At 40.2% G+C, this 14,712-nt stretch overlaps 1 protein-coding gene across 1 annotated transcript in view; it reads right to left on the bottom strand.

Moving 5' to 3' along the window:
• The window catches only part of LOC103143280 (SNF-related serine/threonine-protein kinase-like), a 24,746-nt gene extending 10,476 nt beyond the window's left edge, over positions 1–14,270 (bottom strand). Inside the window, exons 1-4 of the mRNA XM_007559742.2 lie at positions 13,955–14,270; positions 8,869–9,210; positions 8,503–8,721; positions 6,313–6,559 (exon numbers count right to left, since the gene is read on the bottom strand). Of these exons, the coding sequence (XP_007559804.1) occupies positions 6,313–6,559; positions 8,503–8,721; positions 8,869–8,991 (589 nt within the window). The 5' untranslated portion in view covers positions 8,992–9,210; positions 13,955–14,270. The remainder of the gene's footprint in view (positions 1–6,312; positions 6,560–8,502; positions 8,722–8,868; positions 9,211–13,954) is intronic.
• Between the last annotated feature and the right edge of the window lie 442 nt (positions 14,271–14,712).

The following is a 14,712-nucleotide window of genomic DNA, read 5'->3' as shown; positions in this document are numbered from 1 at the left end:
GGAGTGTGAAGCACATTCGATCAGAAACCATTTCCATAAATATGTGCCAGCTCAGGATGCGTCTAAGCGAAGACGAGGCTCTGCACGGCTGCCTGCAGCCAGCGGCGCGCTCGCATGTCAACACACGCACACGCACACACATCCACTCACATACACATACATACATACACACACACAGTCGACAGGAAAGTGGGTTAACGTGTTCATCCCTCAGAGCTTCATGCAAATGCTAATTTCATGGAACAGTTCTTTTAGTTTGATTATTTAAAAAAAAAAAGAAGAAGAAGAAGCAGCACAGCTTTCTGTGCTCAGGGCGGTCGCTGCTGCTCCGGTCAGCAGGATGCTCCACTGACACACATATCACACACTCGTACGCCGTCTCCTGTAGAAGCGCACAATCAGTGACTTTTCGGCCCCTTCTCAGCAAAATCCGACTGATTTAAGGAGGGAGGGTTTCTTTTCTTCCTGCTTTAATTAACTAGAGTGCTACTTCTTAGGTTACTGTTTAAACATAAAAAAAAAAAAAAAAAAAATCTATATGGCTATTAGCTGAAAGCCTGCCCAGATACATTCAGATTGCTGTGAAAGACTTTCAGCTGAATTAGGTCGCAGATGTTCTTCTTTTCAAACACAATGGTTTGACTAACTTTTGTCTATTTTTTTTTATTATTTAAATGTGTCACAGTAAAGATCAGTGAAGGATTGATCTCCAGGTTTAAGAATTACACCCGTCAGCTGTAAGAATTAGATGTAGACGACATTAAAGTGGCAACAATGCGAGCTCAAAAGAAACCAAGAAAGACTGAGAGACCGGGCAGCGGCCCAGGGCGGCTTCTCGTCTCGGGGGCGACATGAGCTTCGTTGTTTGCGGTTAGCAGCTGAGGACGACATATTTAACTTTCTGCAAAAAAATATTACAGTTTTTTAAGATTTGAATTTGTCTGAAACTGAACTACAACATAGGAAAGTGAAACTAGAATTACTAACGGCAATGATCTTATGATGTAACGTGGGTCGTGTTAAATAGCCATTAACTAATAAGTGTTGCATGGCCTTCCATTGTGGATATTATATTTACCAATATCATAGAGATTTCACATATATTTTTTGTTTCATTCTCTGCTTCAGTCAAACAGCCCATAAGCCTGCACTGTGTCACACTTTCATGTTTTTTAGAAATTCTCAGAGTGTATGGAAATTGAAATGATGTGTCATGGTTGGTTGAAAAAGCAGGGAGAAAAGGGAGGTGCTGAATGTTTTTCGCCCAGGGCGCCGAACAGGCTAGGACAGCCCCTGTCTGACAGAGGCCATTCATTTAATTCACTGTGAATGTTGTAAAAGCTGCCATGGTGCGTTTCTAAAGAACCTCCTGAAACAACTATGTACTTTTTTCATTAAACGTGCTTGAGGGTGGAAATTAAAACCCAACAGAAGCGACAGCTCTCTTTTTTAAAAGAGAGGTTGATTCATCCGTTATTCCCCTTGACAAAACGTGTGCTTTTGCAACTCGTAGCAGTCTGAATGCGGAGGAGCCCTAGTGGATTTATCATCCTCGGACCCCCGGTGATTTATCTTTGCGTGTCTCCGCTTCGCTCCAGTTTGCCAGAACACGCCGGAGAATCCAATCTGTCGGAGTAAAAATGTGTTGCCTCACAGTGAGCGGCGGCGGCGTCTCATTCTGCTGATGGAGGGAGCGAAAGCTGCTGCGGCCGCCTCTTTACCCCCCACCCGTAAGCGGCGTAGCCTAGCAACGGCAAGCTCCGCTCCCTCATTACTTACGTCAGCTGTTCGTTCGAACTTCCTTTCGATAACTTTATTTATAAACCAGATGGTTGACAGACTGTAGCGTCGTACTGGAGGCTGCTTCGTGTTGAGGGCTCTCTGAGTGAACGTTCCTTTCTGCAGCCCAGAATATTGCTCTTTATATAACTGCTTCTCGAAATAAACAACAATAAGCAGTCCTTTGTGTGCTGATATTTTTAACCCCGCGCCTAAATGAGCTAAACTCAGCCTCGTCCTGCTGATTGGGGAATAAATATATTTGTCTCCCTTGATTATAATTTATAAAACTCCTCCTGTTCAATTTAGATTTTATTGCAGTAGCAAAAATCACACATCAAAAATATTCAGAGTACATTTATTTGGTGTGAAAAAGAAAAACTGTACTATGTTGAGGAATATTTCTCTCTTTTTTGTCCTTCATCTATAATTGGAACAGGTTCATAGGATCAAAATGAGCCAAACCAAGAAGCTGAAAAAAAAAGGGGGGGGGGGGATGCCGACACATTGTTGAATTTGCCAAATCTTCTTATGCAACAATTCAGTGGGACACTTTAATTAGGCAAACACATTCAGAAGACAGTGAGCTCTTTTAAAAGATGAGTTTTGCTCAGCTTTTTAAAAGATCGGCAAACTGTGATTGGCCAAAAAATCACAATCGGCAGTATTAGATGGGTATCTTTAACAGATACCCATCTAAAAAAGATTATCATCTTGATCTCTTTGAAAGATCAGGAGCCTTAAACAGATATGAACCTTTTTCCATTATCTTGAAGCATGGTTCTCTCACTGTGGAGCAAGAACTACATGACCTTTGGTTGTACTCTGAAAATACATCTGCCAGGTAAACACAAACCGGCAAAATATAGCGCTAATGCTTACACAATAAAAGTTGACTTTATTTTAGGATTTCTATTTTTTTTTAACCATCTCTACCAATAGCGCTAATAAATATGCCTGGCACTGCATTATGCAACACATAATGACACAAAATACCCCCATTTCATACACAGACGCAACTCTGAATGATGCATGCGCCTTGCTTGTGTTCTTCGGGAATGCTATTAGGTAAGTTATTATTTTTAAGAGCAGCTTGAGCTTTTTTGAAGAGGAGGAGCAGAGCTATATTTAACTTCCCATTTATCTGAGACAAAAAGAAAGCCCACACAGCGGAGAACATCAGAGAAGAAAAAGCACTTATCAGTCCGACATCATACACTCCAAAAGACAAAAAAAAAAACCACAAAAATAAAAATCTTCGACAGCCTTCGAGGTTTTCTGAGAAAAACAGAATTGTAAATGCTCTCAATTAATGAGACAATCCTTCTCAAATAATAGCATTATTATCAAGCAAATAAGCATAGACAAAAACAAACTAATTAATAAAATGACGATGGAATAGATTCCACCCCTAATAATAAAACAGAACATCTCTAGCAGCAACATGGCCATCAGCAGATGCGACACAAAATTCACAATTTAAGCTTTTGACAAAGTAATGACGACGACAAAGAATCCTCATCGATGAGGCGAGAAACAACAAATGTTCCCCAATATTAGGTTTTGTTAAAAAGATTGGACAATGCCCCTGCTCTTCAGTACCTGCTAGTTAACTGTGAGTCAATAAAAGTGGTCACATCATAACCGCGGTCCCTGATGCATCATCATACCCCCTCTTCCCCGCTCCCCTCCTGGCTCGTTCCACTAATTGGAGCAAGTCCAAGTTTGCCTCCTGATGGGTTTAAAAGCACATCAGTCCCAATTTCCTTAAAGATCTTAGAATTAAAAAAAAAAAACAAACAGCGAGCACCAGAGGGCTCTGCTCATTATGAGGTTTTTTAAGAGATAATTTATTTTGGCGCAGGTATGAGAGTGAAATCCTACCAGAAAAATAAAAGGAAGACTCTGCAGAACCGGGGAGGAAAGGTGAAGATAAACTAGAAAATAACCCGCCAAGTGTTTACACAATTTTAAACTGGAGGGCATCAGAGTAATACGATTTTAAACGGATTTTTATGAGTGGGAATTATTGCTGAATTTTTTTTTCCGGCAATAAATTCAACAGAATGTAAATATTTCTTTTTTTTTCTTTTTTTGTTTAAATGTCTGAATTTTACTTAGATTTTCAAACCTCCTGGTATTTCAAAGACTTTATGATACCACACAGTTTAAGCAAAAGTTCAAAGTATTTAGAAAAGAAGAAAATGATGGGTTCTAAACTGGTCTTGACAGTGGTAATTACATAAATTAATCTGTTGTTATCACGTCAAACCCACCTGAAATGTTTGTTGCTAGATCAACCAAATCGCAAAATTTCATTTAATGTCCCAGTAAAGCTTCACCTGGTAAAAACTAGCCTCTTGTTCTACGCTTCGCTTCGTACAGAAGGTCTGGACCTTAGAATGTTTAGGAACAATTGCTTGATGGAGGCGTGGACTTTGTGGAAGTTTCAAACAATCGTACTGGATTTTAGCCAGTCGCTAACATTTGGCCATGACGTATGTAATAAGCCAGGGCAACTGTGAAGAAGCTATGCTATAAAGTTTACTGGAAATGACATGCACTGTAAACAGCCTTACTATGAAGACTTCTGTAGAACCCCAAGGGAGGAGAGCCATTTTTGCCAGTAATAAAATGTCTTAAACATTCCCCTTGCTCAAACATTAATTGCTCAATATTTAGAAGCGTGGCCAACATGGACTGAATGGCTTTGTTTACTTCCTCTACTGCTAACTACAACCATAAGCAGACAACGATTCAAAAACAGAGCAGAAACTCTACGTCATCGTTCACAACTCCTCCTTTTGCGCACTGATCGGTTGAAATTCTAGCAGAGAAATCTAACTCAATGGGAGAAATCTAAGAAGCAGCACTGAAGGGAGATGAGAATCAAGCCAGATTGCAATGGCGAGGTTAAGTAAAGTTGAACAAACTAAGTTCCTCATTGCAGGACAGAGTAAGCCATTTTCTACCCTAAATAGCTCATGTCTAGTGGTTCTTATGGAGAACTGAAAAAAAAAGCAAAGCTATGCTGTAATTCTCTAGCAATGAGCTTCGTAGATTTTTTTCCAAGTTTGTTAGTGAAAAACAATTATTTCTTAATGTGGCATTTCTTTCCCCTCAACTGAATAAATGCACTGAAACTGAAGGTTGGAGATTATCTTTGCAAAAGGGTGGCAACTATTTTACATGCGTCATTTCTTGTGCATGTAGCATTTTTTCTTTTTTATTGGAATCTTCAGCTGTGACTTATTAACCACTCTGTTACATGAACTCCTGGTCGAATTATCTCGTGTTCTCAAGGTCTTCTTTAGCCGACCGACAACCTCCGAGGGAGCCCGGCTCGATAAAGCCCGAGTGTTAACAGCCTCTTTATCTCTGCTGCAAACTGGGCTCCGTGCCACTTGGCGTGACTTGAGAGGAACCTCGGCGTCCTGCGGATCTGTCGGCGTTGTTGCTCGTAACCCCCAAACAGGTAACCTGGAGCCCCTTAAATGTCAGGACCGCCGGCCTCCGTCCAGACTGCTCTGCATCAGGCTTTACCCGCTGCTACGGCGGGGAACGATATTACATGCCGGCTGGGTGGATAATCCCAACAATCAAAACATCATCATCTCAGCCGAATGAACAATAACGCAGGGGCGATGCAGCTGCTCCACAGCACAGAACACGCTCACACACATCCGTGCACTGACAATATACACAAACAAGTCCTCAGACAGAGCACACACATCCAACCAAAGAGCACTATGATTACTCTACTTTTTGGAATATGGAAGACGCTCGGCAAAAAGGGGAGAGAGAGAGAGAGACAGATGGAAATAGCCACAGCAAATCCACTCAGTCAGAAAAACAGAAACTGCTTCTCTCTTGCTGCCGCCTTTTCTTTCCCCTGCATTTGCTCTGACGCAGTGGCCTCTGGGCAGACACAAGAACTGCTGATGCCTCTCCTCGCTCCGTCTACTTCCCTCTTGTTCCTTGCACCTCTTTCTCTCCCCTTGTAGCGAGGGGTCTGCGATGCTGCCGTTTTGATTTGGTTTCTTGTTACGATTTCATTTGATACCCAAATACTTGCTATCTTTGGGAGAGATGCGTCTTTGCGGTGGAAACAAAGACGGCAAAGCTACTTTAGGTGCATGCAGAAGAACGGAAAGCTGCTTTGTCCCGATCAGGCAGATATATTGTTATCGGTAGAAGGGCCAATACTGTTAATTAAGGGAAAATACAAACAAAAATAGATCACAGGTGTAAGAGTGCATTGTTGCTGATCACCTGCTTTCTAAGCTGCAACTTGCACATTCTGGATATTGAACACCTCCGTCTCTTTTATCAGCTGGCTGATAAGCTGCCAGGAGGCCAAAGTAGTCAGCAGAGTCCATCCATAAAGTGGAAAAGGTCAAACACTGTGATCAACGCTATTACTCTGGGTCATTTTAGCCGAAACACCATCGCTTTATTTATTTTTAGCATCAGCAACAACTGATTCCAATGGCTGCTGGGATCAGGCTAGCCTCCTTCCCACTGCGGACTTACCGACTGCCGGAGCGTCGTACTCGTCCCCCAGTAGTATCTCAGGGGCCGAGTAAGCCAGCGAGCCGCAGGACGTGTTCAGCGTCTTTCCGGGCTGGAAACGGTTACTGAAGCCGAAGTCGGTGAGCTTGACGACGCCCTGCTTCTCGAAGAAAACAACATTTTCAGGCTTCAGGTCCCTGTGAACCACGTGGAGCCGGTGGCAGTAGGAGATGGCGTGGACGATTTGGGCGAAGTAGCACTTGGCCACCTTGAAAAAGATGAGAGATGAGGGAGAAACAGTCAGAAATCTGGTTTTATTGACACCTTTCAGTTTACCTGACGGGCATTTCAACCGCCTAAAATAAACTGCAGAAACAGACAATTACCATTAGCCGTTTAGCATGGTTAGCATGTGCACTGTATGTCACAGTCATTATACCTATGCAACATGAGGGTGTGGCTGAAAGATGAAGGTTGTCATTTTACAAAGCGTTTAAATAATTAAATTAATTACATTTATCTCAGCCAAATACCCGTCAGAACGTCTGAGTTTGATGTTTAAACATTTTCCCCAACATTATTTGAAGCTAATGCAAAATATTTCTTTTTTAGTATTTCTTGCTCAGAAACAACATGTAAGAAACTAAAGAAAATAAACTATGCTAAGCAGCTAGTTATATCTAAGCAATAAACAGCTAATTAGTAAGAAAGTTTAACATCTCTTAAAAGCTGTTGAAAGTGGAAAACATAGGGTCAAGAACATAATTTCATACGATTACGTGCTAAAGTGAGCAACTTTCTGTATGTGATCTTCTAGAAACCAGATTTGTTTTGTTCACATTGCTAAAATAGCTACAACATTTTGGTGGGAATCAAGCTAGCACACGGTGAAACTTTGGTAGAAGTTACAAAGAAATGCATGTAAAATAACTGATGTCAGAGAAAAACACAAGTGTGACATAATGTCAGACATTAAAATATGAAACATTTGCTGGTTAACCTGCTGAAAAACAAGCAGTAAGAACAGAGAAACCTGCTAACTAGCTATCAGCAAAAAGACAACAGCTGTTAGCAAGAGAAACATTTTAGCATGAAGCTAAAAAAGAAGATTGTAATTGTACTTTTGGAAGTAATGTGTGCTATTCCAAATTAATAATAGAGATAACTATCAGAATGTAGACTTATCTGCAGAAACAAGTCATAGTTCTTATTACTTTGCTAAAATAGCAGAACATCTAGGTGAGAAACAACTAACCCAGTCCAAAGATAGCATGAGGAAAGTTTATTGCATAGAGTTTTAAGTGACTCTATGCAATAAGAAAGTTTCCATCACCCCAGATAAAAGTGTCAGCACTGCTTTAAGTACTAGGTTTACAGCTATTTTTTTTCCAACTTCATTCCAAGCTAATGTCAGCTAGTAAAGGAATTCTTTATATGGCCACAGACTCCGAGTACAATATACCTACAATGTAATGGGAGCACAGCTAATGGGGCTCTGTGGAGCACTGCAGCAGGCTTCTGGAAGTTAGCCAGTCAGAGGAAAGTGGGCTTAGCTGCCCATAAAGAGGAAGAAGCTAAAACATGTTGCTTCAGCAATAATATCAACTAAAAACTTATAACCGGCACAATATACATTTTTAGAACCCAATTCATTTAACTCCAGACTCAAAGAAACAATACAATGTACTTTTTAAATTCTAACCCTGTTCTCATATGCCAAGGAAAGCAAATGATTTCAAAGTAGATTCAAGACACTGGATACCTAAATAAGAAGAAACGGTTCAACTAAAGTCTATTGAAACTGAACAACTCGTCCCTTTCTGTGCCCTGACTTGCAGTGCTGCTATGCTAAATGCCACAGACTTACCCCTGGGGGTCTTAAACTAATGAACTTCAAAGGATCTGTCTGCACAATGCATTCATGAGCCCCAGACAAACATTGAACTTTGTTGCACTGCCTTCAACCAAAAACTTTGTTCTCACTTCAAAACACGGGATTTTAATCCATCCAAATTCCCATTTGCAGATTTTCCTCCTGTCCCAAGATAATGAGTATTAATTTTGAACTTTTTTATCTCTCTTAATTCTCTTGAGGCGAGTCCAAGGTCAGACGATGACATGGAAGACAAACGATGCATTTCTGGTTAATAGGTTGACGAGCTCTTGGTAACCACACAGTCCAACGCCGTCCGTCTTCTCCACCCCTCTCACCTCTTCACTGAGGCCTCCATCGTGCTTCATGATGCAGTCGTACATGTCTCCCCCGTCGCCCAGCTCCAAAATGAGGTAGAGCTTGGTGGCCGTGTCGATGACCTCGTAAAGGCGCACCACGTTGGGGTGCTGGACCATTTTCATGCATCTGACCTCCTGGAAAAGGTGGCCCCGCGCCACCGGGTCCAGCTTGGTTTTGTCTATGACTTTCACTGCAACCTGGAGGAGAGTCAGAGGGAGAAGTCAAGAAACAAACTACTTTTACAATTGGGAAATTGTGTTTTTTCGACACATATATTTGCACTAATTTGTAATGGATTTGCAGCTGCAGCGATACACCTTTATGTGCTTCATGTACAAGTGTACCTTCTCTCCGGTGAATACGTGTCGTGCCAACTTGACCACTGCGAAGTGTCCCCGGCCCAGCGTCTTATCGAGATCGTACAGCCCGGCGATCTTCCCGTCATGATGGCGCTTCAGCCCTGACATGTCTGAAGGATCAGCCTTTTGTTGCCTGCTGCTCTTCAGCTGTCACTTCTCCATTTCTCCTGAGTCGGTTGAAGTTAGATAAAGTTGTTTTGGGAGCTTTTATTTTGTTCCCGTGTCTTGAGGTAGTTGTACAGAGCCTAGCGATTGGCTGGGATCTCCGCTGTTGCGCTAAATATTCAGGCCGGCACTCGGCTTAACTCAGTCCCATCAAGTGGTGATCTGAGGGTGAGGAAAGTAAAAAGGAAAAATATTAAAACTACTACTACCCCAAATGTGACAATAAGTGATGAGTAATTTTTCACTCAAAGTACAGAAGTCTACAGCTGTAGCTAATCTGTTAAAAAATGAAGTCTGACCTTTTATTCTTTAAAACTATAAAAGTTTTACTTCCTTGACCCACACATAGAAATAAAAATGTGCATTTAAAAATAAACGTTAGATAAAAATATATACTTAACCTCAGCTTAAGTTCACCAAATATGCAGATGACTCCGTACTATCAATGGCTTTTTGACATGTTAGGTATTTTTACAGTAAAGTTTCATTCAAGAGTGATAATAAATAAACACTGACTCTCTAATACCTGAGGAAACATTTCTTAGTTTTTGGTAATATGCATCTATCGCTATGGTTACCAAACCAGGTCCTGGGTTCAGTGACATGGTTTGGTCAATTTAAACCAGAATCCAAACAACCATATTTTCCCATAAATATCTCCTGTTATTTATGCTAAATAATAAAAATAAAACTATGATAAAGCAGGCTTTTTTTTTTTTGGCTTGAGGTAAAGTCTTCAAAAACTGGTGGTCAAAACCATGAAGGCCCATTAAAACGTAGTGTAAAATCATAACATATATCAACTTGAAAACGCCAGATACATTCATTTGAAGTTTAATTTCTTGATTGAATAAATGACATGAACTGGAAAACCAAAACACAAGCAGTTATCTAAAGGAAAGTGATATCTAGTGGTCAAGTTGGGGAAGGAAACCAAAACTATAAATGCCTCAAATGTACCAGTTGGTGAAAAATGTTTGTATTGATAAGCGGATGTACATACAAACATAGATTGTTAGATTGTCAACCTAAAAAGCTAAGCTGAAATAATGAAGTGCTTAGCAATAATAAAACAGTTTTACTAGAATTGACATCAACTTACACAGACAATTCTGATCAAAGTCTACTTTTCTGGAAAACAACTCACACCGTTTTAATCGCAATATAAATTAAACTCAATTACTTCCATTGCCATGATTTATCATTTATCCCTTATTTTCTCTCTCTTTCTACCAAAAACTAGATGATAAAAGTCCTCAGTTTGGTGCTTTGGTCTCAACCAGCCCTTTTATTTTAAAGGGCAATTTTATTTACAAAGACTTCAAAAATGAATTTTATTTGTTGTTTTGTTTATTTATTTTGGATATTTAAAATGTCTTCCAGCTCCAGTATTAAATGTTCATTAGAATTTAAAGTTTACTAATCTTTGACAATGAGCTCTTGCAATATTATTTTGCCATTACCATTATGTTACTTTAAAATAGTCTCAAAACAGCAATATTATCGTTTATTGCGATAACTTCAGGAACAACTTATCGTCCTGCAAAATGTGTTATCGTGAGAGGTCTAAAACTTAATCCAATTGTTGCTTTGTTATACTCCTTTAAAATGAGCAATCATCTCCATGTCTCATCAGCTGTTTTTCTTTTTTTGAGTTGCATGAATGCATATTTCCTCCCAGCAATGACTCAGACGCTGTGCTCTTTTGAGACGCTTCGTGTCTTGCTCACTTCTAACCTTTTGCTCGGATCATTCATGCTCTCCGGTCGTGCGGCATATGGCTTCATCACTCTGATTGTGAAACAAAGAAAAAAGAAAAACCCTGCAGGCAAGGATGCCATTCCACTTCCAGGAATTCACCTGCGTGCCAAGATCAAAACTTGCAGCACGAAACACAAAATGTACCAGCGAGGAACATTCCAGGGAGGTGATGTTTTCCGAGGCGTGCCCCGTTTGTCGACGGGCTCCGAGAAGAAGACAACATAAAACTAAATAAAGGTTGCCAAGGAAGCACACCTGTGGGCATAACTAGTGGTAATGAAGAAATATCTGCCATCTGTGGTTATATGGAAACTTGTGGTTGCTCAAAGGAAGCTATAAAAGGCTCGGAAAGCATTTGGCCTGATCCAAAACTGGAAAACTGTAACTGTGAGAAAAAGAGTTTGTCAATTTTCCAACTAAACATCATGCAGACAAACACACTTTGAGAGAAAAGTGGAAAAAAAAACAACTCTTGTATACTCTCTCTCTCTCTTCGAAACGGCCAATCAAAAGCGTGTTGATTTTTCCAGTAACGAGGCGATGAAAGGACAAAACACACACACACAAACACACACTCAGAGTGCTGATGATGGGCCAGGCCAGGTGAGATCAATGCTTGCTGCGGCGCGGCGCTCGGCGGCCGAGATGGCCTCAGTCAAACCCGCTAAGTATTCGCAAATGGCTGATCTGCCGGTCTAAATCCAGACTCCTTATTGGCCTAAACGAGGAGTGTTTAATCACTTGATTGGCTCAGAGCAACCGATTGACAAATCTGCAAACTAAGAATGAGGTTAGGAATTGTTAATTACGCACCCTCTGCTAGGCTTTTGTGACACGTCTATTCACAGACCTCAGTGTTGGTTGCATAACACGTTGGAGTTAGCCGGTGGTGTATTGATTTACAAAGTAAGCTGTGTGTAAGTTGTGTGTGTGTATGTGTGTGTTCAGGGAGATACACATATCTACATCTGAGGTCAAAGACCTGTTTTAATAGCTGCACTGTTCCCACAGCTTCCAATGAATCCCAGATAAGAGCGTGATCTGACTGTTGATTAGTTAGGCAGATAAGCAGAAACTTTGACACCCAGGTGAGGAAATATCCCAGATATGTTGCTTCAGAATAACCAAGGAAAAACTGAAATATGGATCAGTTTTAGCAACAGATAAATACCTGGATGTGAACCTAAAGAATTTACCCTTCCTATGAATTAAACTCCTTTTAATGAGACATAGCCCTTTATAGCTTAGATATTTTATGCACAAATTATGTTGTCAAACATGGTGGTTGATTTTGATGTGGACGATATGGCTCTTCATCCAGGGCAGCAAGACTTGAGGAATGACAGGTGATTAGGCCTCCCTCTTGCAATAAGCAATAAATCAATGAATCAATTGATTGCATGATAAATTAAAAATAGCTCCATAATTTCCATTTGCTGGATTTATTGGTTTTCTCTTTTCTACCAAAATTGGTCTTCAGTCTGGTGTTTTGGTCTCAACTAGGCCATTTTTGAAGGACAATTTTGTTTACAGAGATGTTATAATTCATTTTATTTGTTGTTTCTGATGTTTTGGTCATTTATTTTGGATAAATAGCTAAATGATCATTAGAAAGTAAAGGTTATTGATCTTAAGAGTGTGTTCTTCCATTATTACGCCAACAGATTTATAATATTTGAAAATGGTCTCAAAGCAACAATATTATCGTTTATCGCAATAACTTCTGGGACAATTTGTCATCCATCAAATTTTGTTAACGTGACAGACCTAGAGGTGGTTGACAAAAAAAATGAAGGAACAAAAGTTGAGATGTCAGTTGCACTCATTTCTTTTGTATTGCTTCTTTTGTCTGCTCAGTCCATGATAAACCTAGTGAACAGTCAAACCTCGGAAGGAAAACATGGCTGCACTCTCCAGGTGGCAGTTGGAAAAAACCCCGGGGGGGAATTTAACGTACGATAAAATGCGGCCTCGTTTTCTCTAGAAGCATGTTGCAACCTGGTGCGTACAAAAGCTTGTGTGGAATCGCCACGCTTTTGAATCTGTTCCATCGAATCTTACAAATTCCTTTCCTTGTTTTTTTTTTTTTTTACAAGCTTCAGCTTATTGAGGTTTTAAAAAGTTACACTCTTCCAAAACGATAACTATTCCTCGTGCTATGCAGTTTGGAATCCTGTTTTTACCAAAGAGAGTGGTTTGGAGCAAAAAGTAGTGCAGAGTTGCACATCCCCTACAGGCTGCTGCACATTGCTTGTCAGCTGGAGAAAAGAAGAAATCTACTCTAAACGAAGAAGACTAATTTGACTTATTTCATCTGAAACACATGAACAGCATTGGGGTGGTAACATCCGTCTTCTTAAAGTAACTCCATTTTGAGACAGGCACCTGTTAAGACGCCAATTTCGAATTTGCTAATTAACCAGCTAATATATCGGGTTGTAAAATCGTTAAAAGATAGAACATTCTGGAGAATCAAATCAACAAGAAATTGTTTCTAACGTTATATACGAAGTAATCGATATGTTTAATTATTATAATGGAAGGTTGGTTTTAACCAGAACATTTTTAGCTTGGTTTAAGTGCTGCTCAATATTTTACAGATTTCTTAATGTCACTGAATGTTGCATCATGATATTTTACGATATGATATATGTGGTATATGATGTCTTCATGAGGGGAAAAATCGATTTAGTGTGCCACGTTTCAATACAACCTTAAATAATTGTGTGTGATGACCTACATATTAATTTAATACAAGCATTGCCTGAACAATGTTGTCCTCATTCTACATGCAAGGCTGTAGTAAAGCTCCCTCAGCACAGACAGAGCATCATGTCTGTGATTTATCTATAACACTGTGCATCCAGACTAGGTCAGTGTCCAGACTTATACATTTAATGTAGAGTTTGTGGTTGCAGATGAAATCTGCTGCTGTCAACGCGCCTGCTGGCTGCATCCACAACAACATGACAGCGCAGAGAGCAGCAGCAGCAGCAGCCTGCGCCAAACGGCACATCGGCCAGCGCTGCAACATGATGCATTAAACAAACACACACAATCCATCACAACCACAAACCAACTTTACAACAAACACCCCGGATTCTACCCTGCGTGCATTCTCCCACCAAGAACCAGCCCGACTTACCACAGAGGAATCCGAGGCAACGCCAGGCGTCCTATCTGGTCCATTTCAATGCTGCGGGATTGTGCGCGGCTCCCGGACGGGTATTTTTCTTCTTCTTCTTCTTCTTCTTCTTCTTTTTTTTTTCTAACCAGGTTGATATCCGTCACCGCTCAGTTCAATACACTGCTGCTGCTTACACTGAGAGAACCGGCGGAAGGTCGCTCCCAAACAGTCCAGAGTTAATCTGTCACACTGTCAACTCAAGCCCTCTGTTTCCCTTTCGCTCTGGCGCTATTAGCTGCGCCAAGTAAACACAGGTAGCAGGATGATGCGGAGCTCCGGCCTTTCAAAATAAAAGGACTCAGACTTCTGCTGTGGATGATTTGATTTATCAAGTCTTCCAGAAATGAAAATAATAATAATAATAATAATAATAATAATAATAATAATAATAATAATAATAATAATAATAATAATAAAACACTAAGCATCTTAAATTTATATCAGCAATTATCTCAGATACACTCGATTTTATCTTCAAACTCAAACTATTCTTAAAGCAGAGGCGGTTCTGTTATTATTGGTGCCCTGGGTGAACTCCTTCTCTTCAGCCCCCTTTTCTCTTTCAGCTACACTAAACTAACAAGGCCCCTTCTGCGAAAAACAGAAAAATAAAAAAATATTTTTTAACTTTCATCAAGAAAGTTATCCAAATCATCCTGTTTCGCAAAAATAATTATCTTTTTATTTGTTATTTTTAAGTATTTCTTTTTCAGTTT

Source organism: Poecilia formosa, unplaced genomic scaffold (assembly GCF_000485575.1).
Source record: "Poecilia formosa unplaced genomic scaffold, Poecilia_formosa-5.1.2 Scaffold107, whole genome shotgun sequence".
Taxonomy (NCBI): domain Eukaryota; kingdom Metazoa; phylum Chordata; class Actinopteri; order Cyprinodontiformes; family Poeciliidae; genus Poecilia; species Poecilia formosa.
This window is presented reverse-complemented; position numbering and strand designations above follow the sequence as displayed.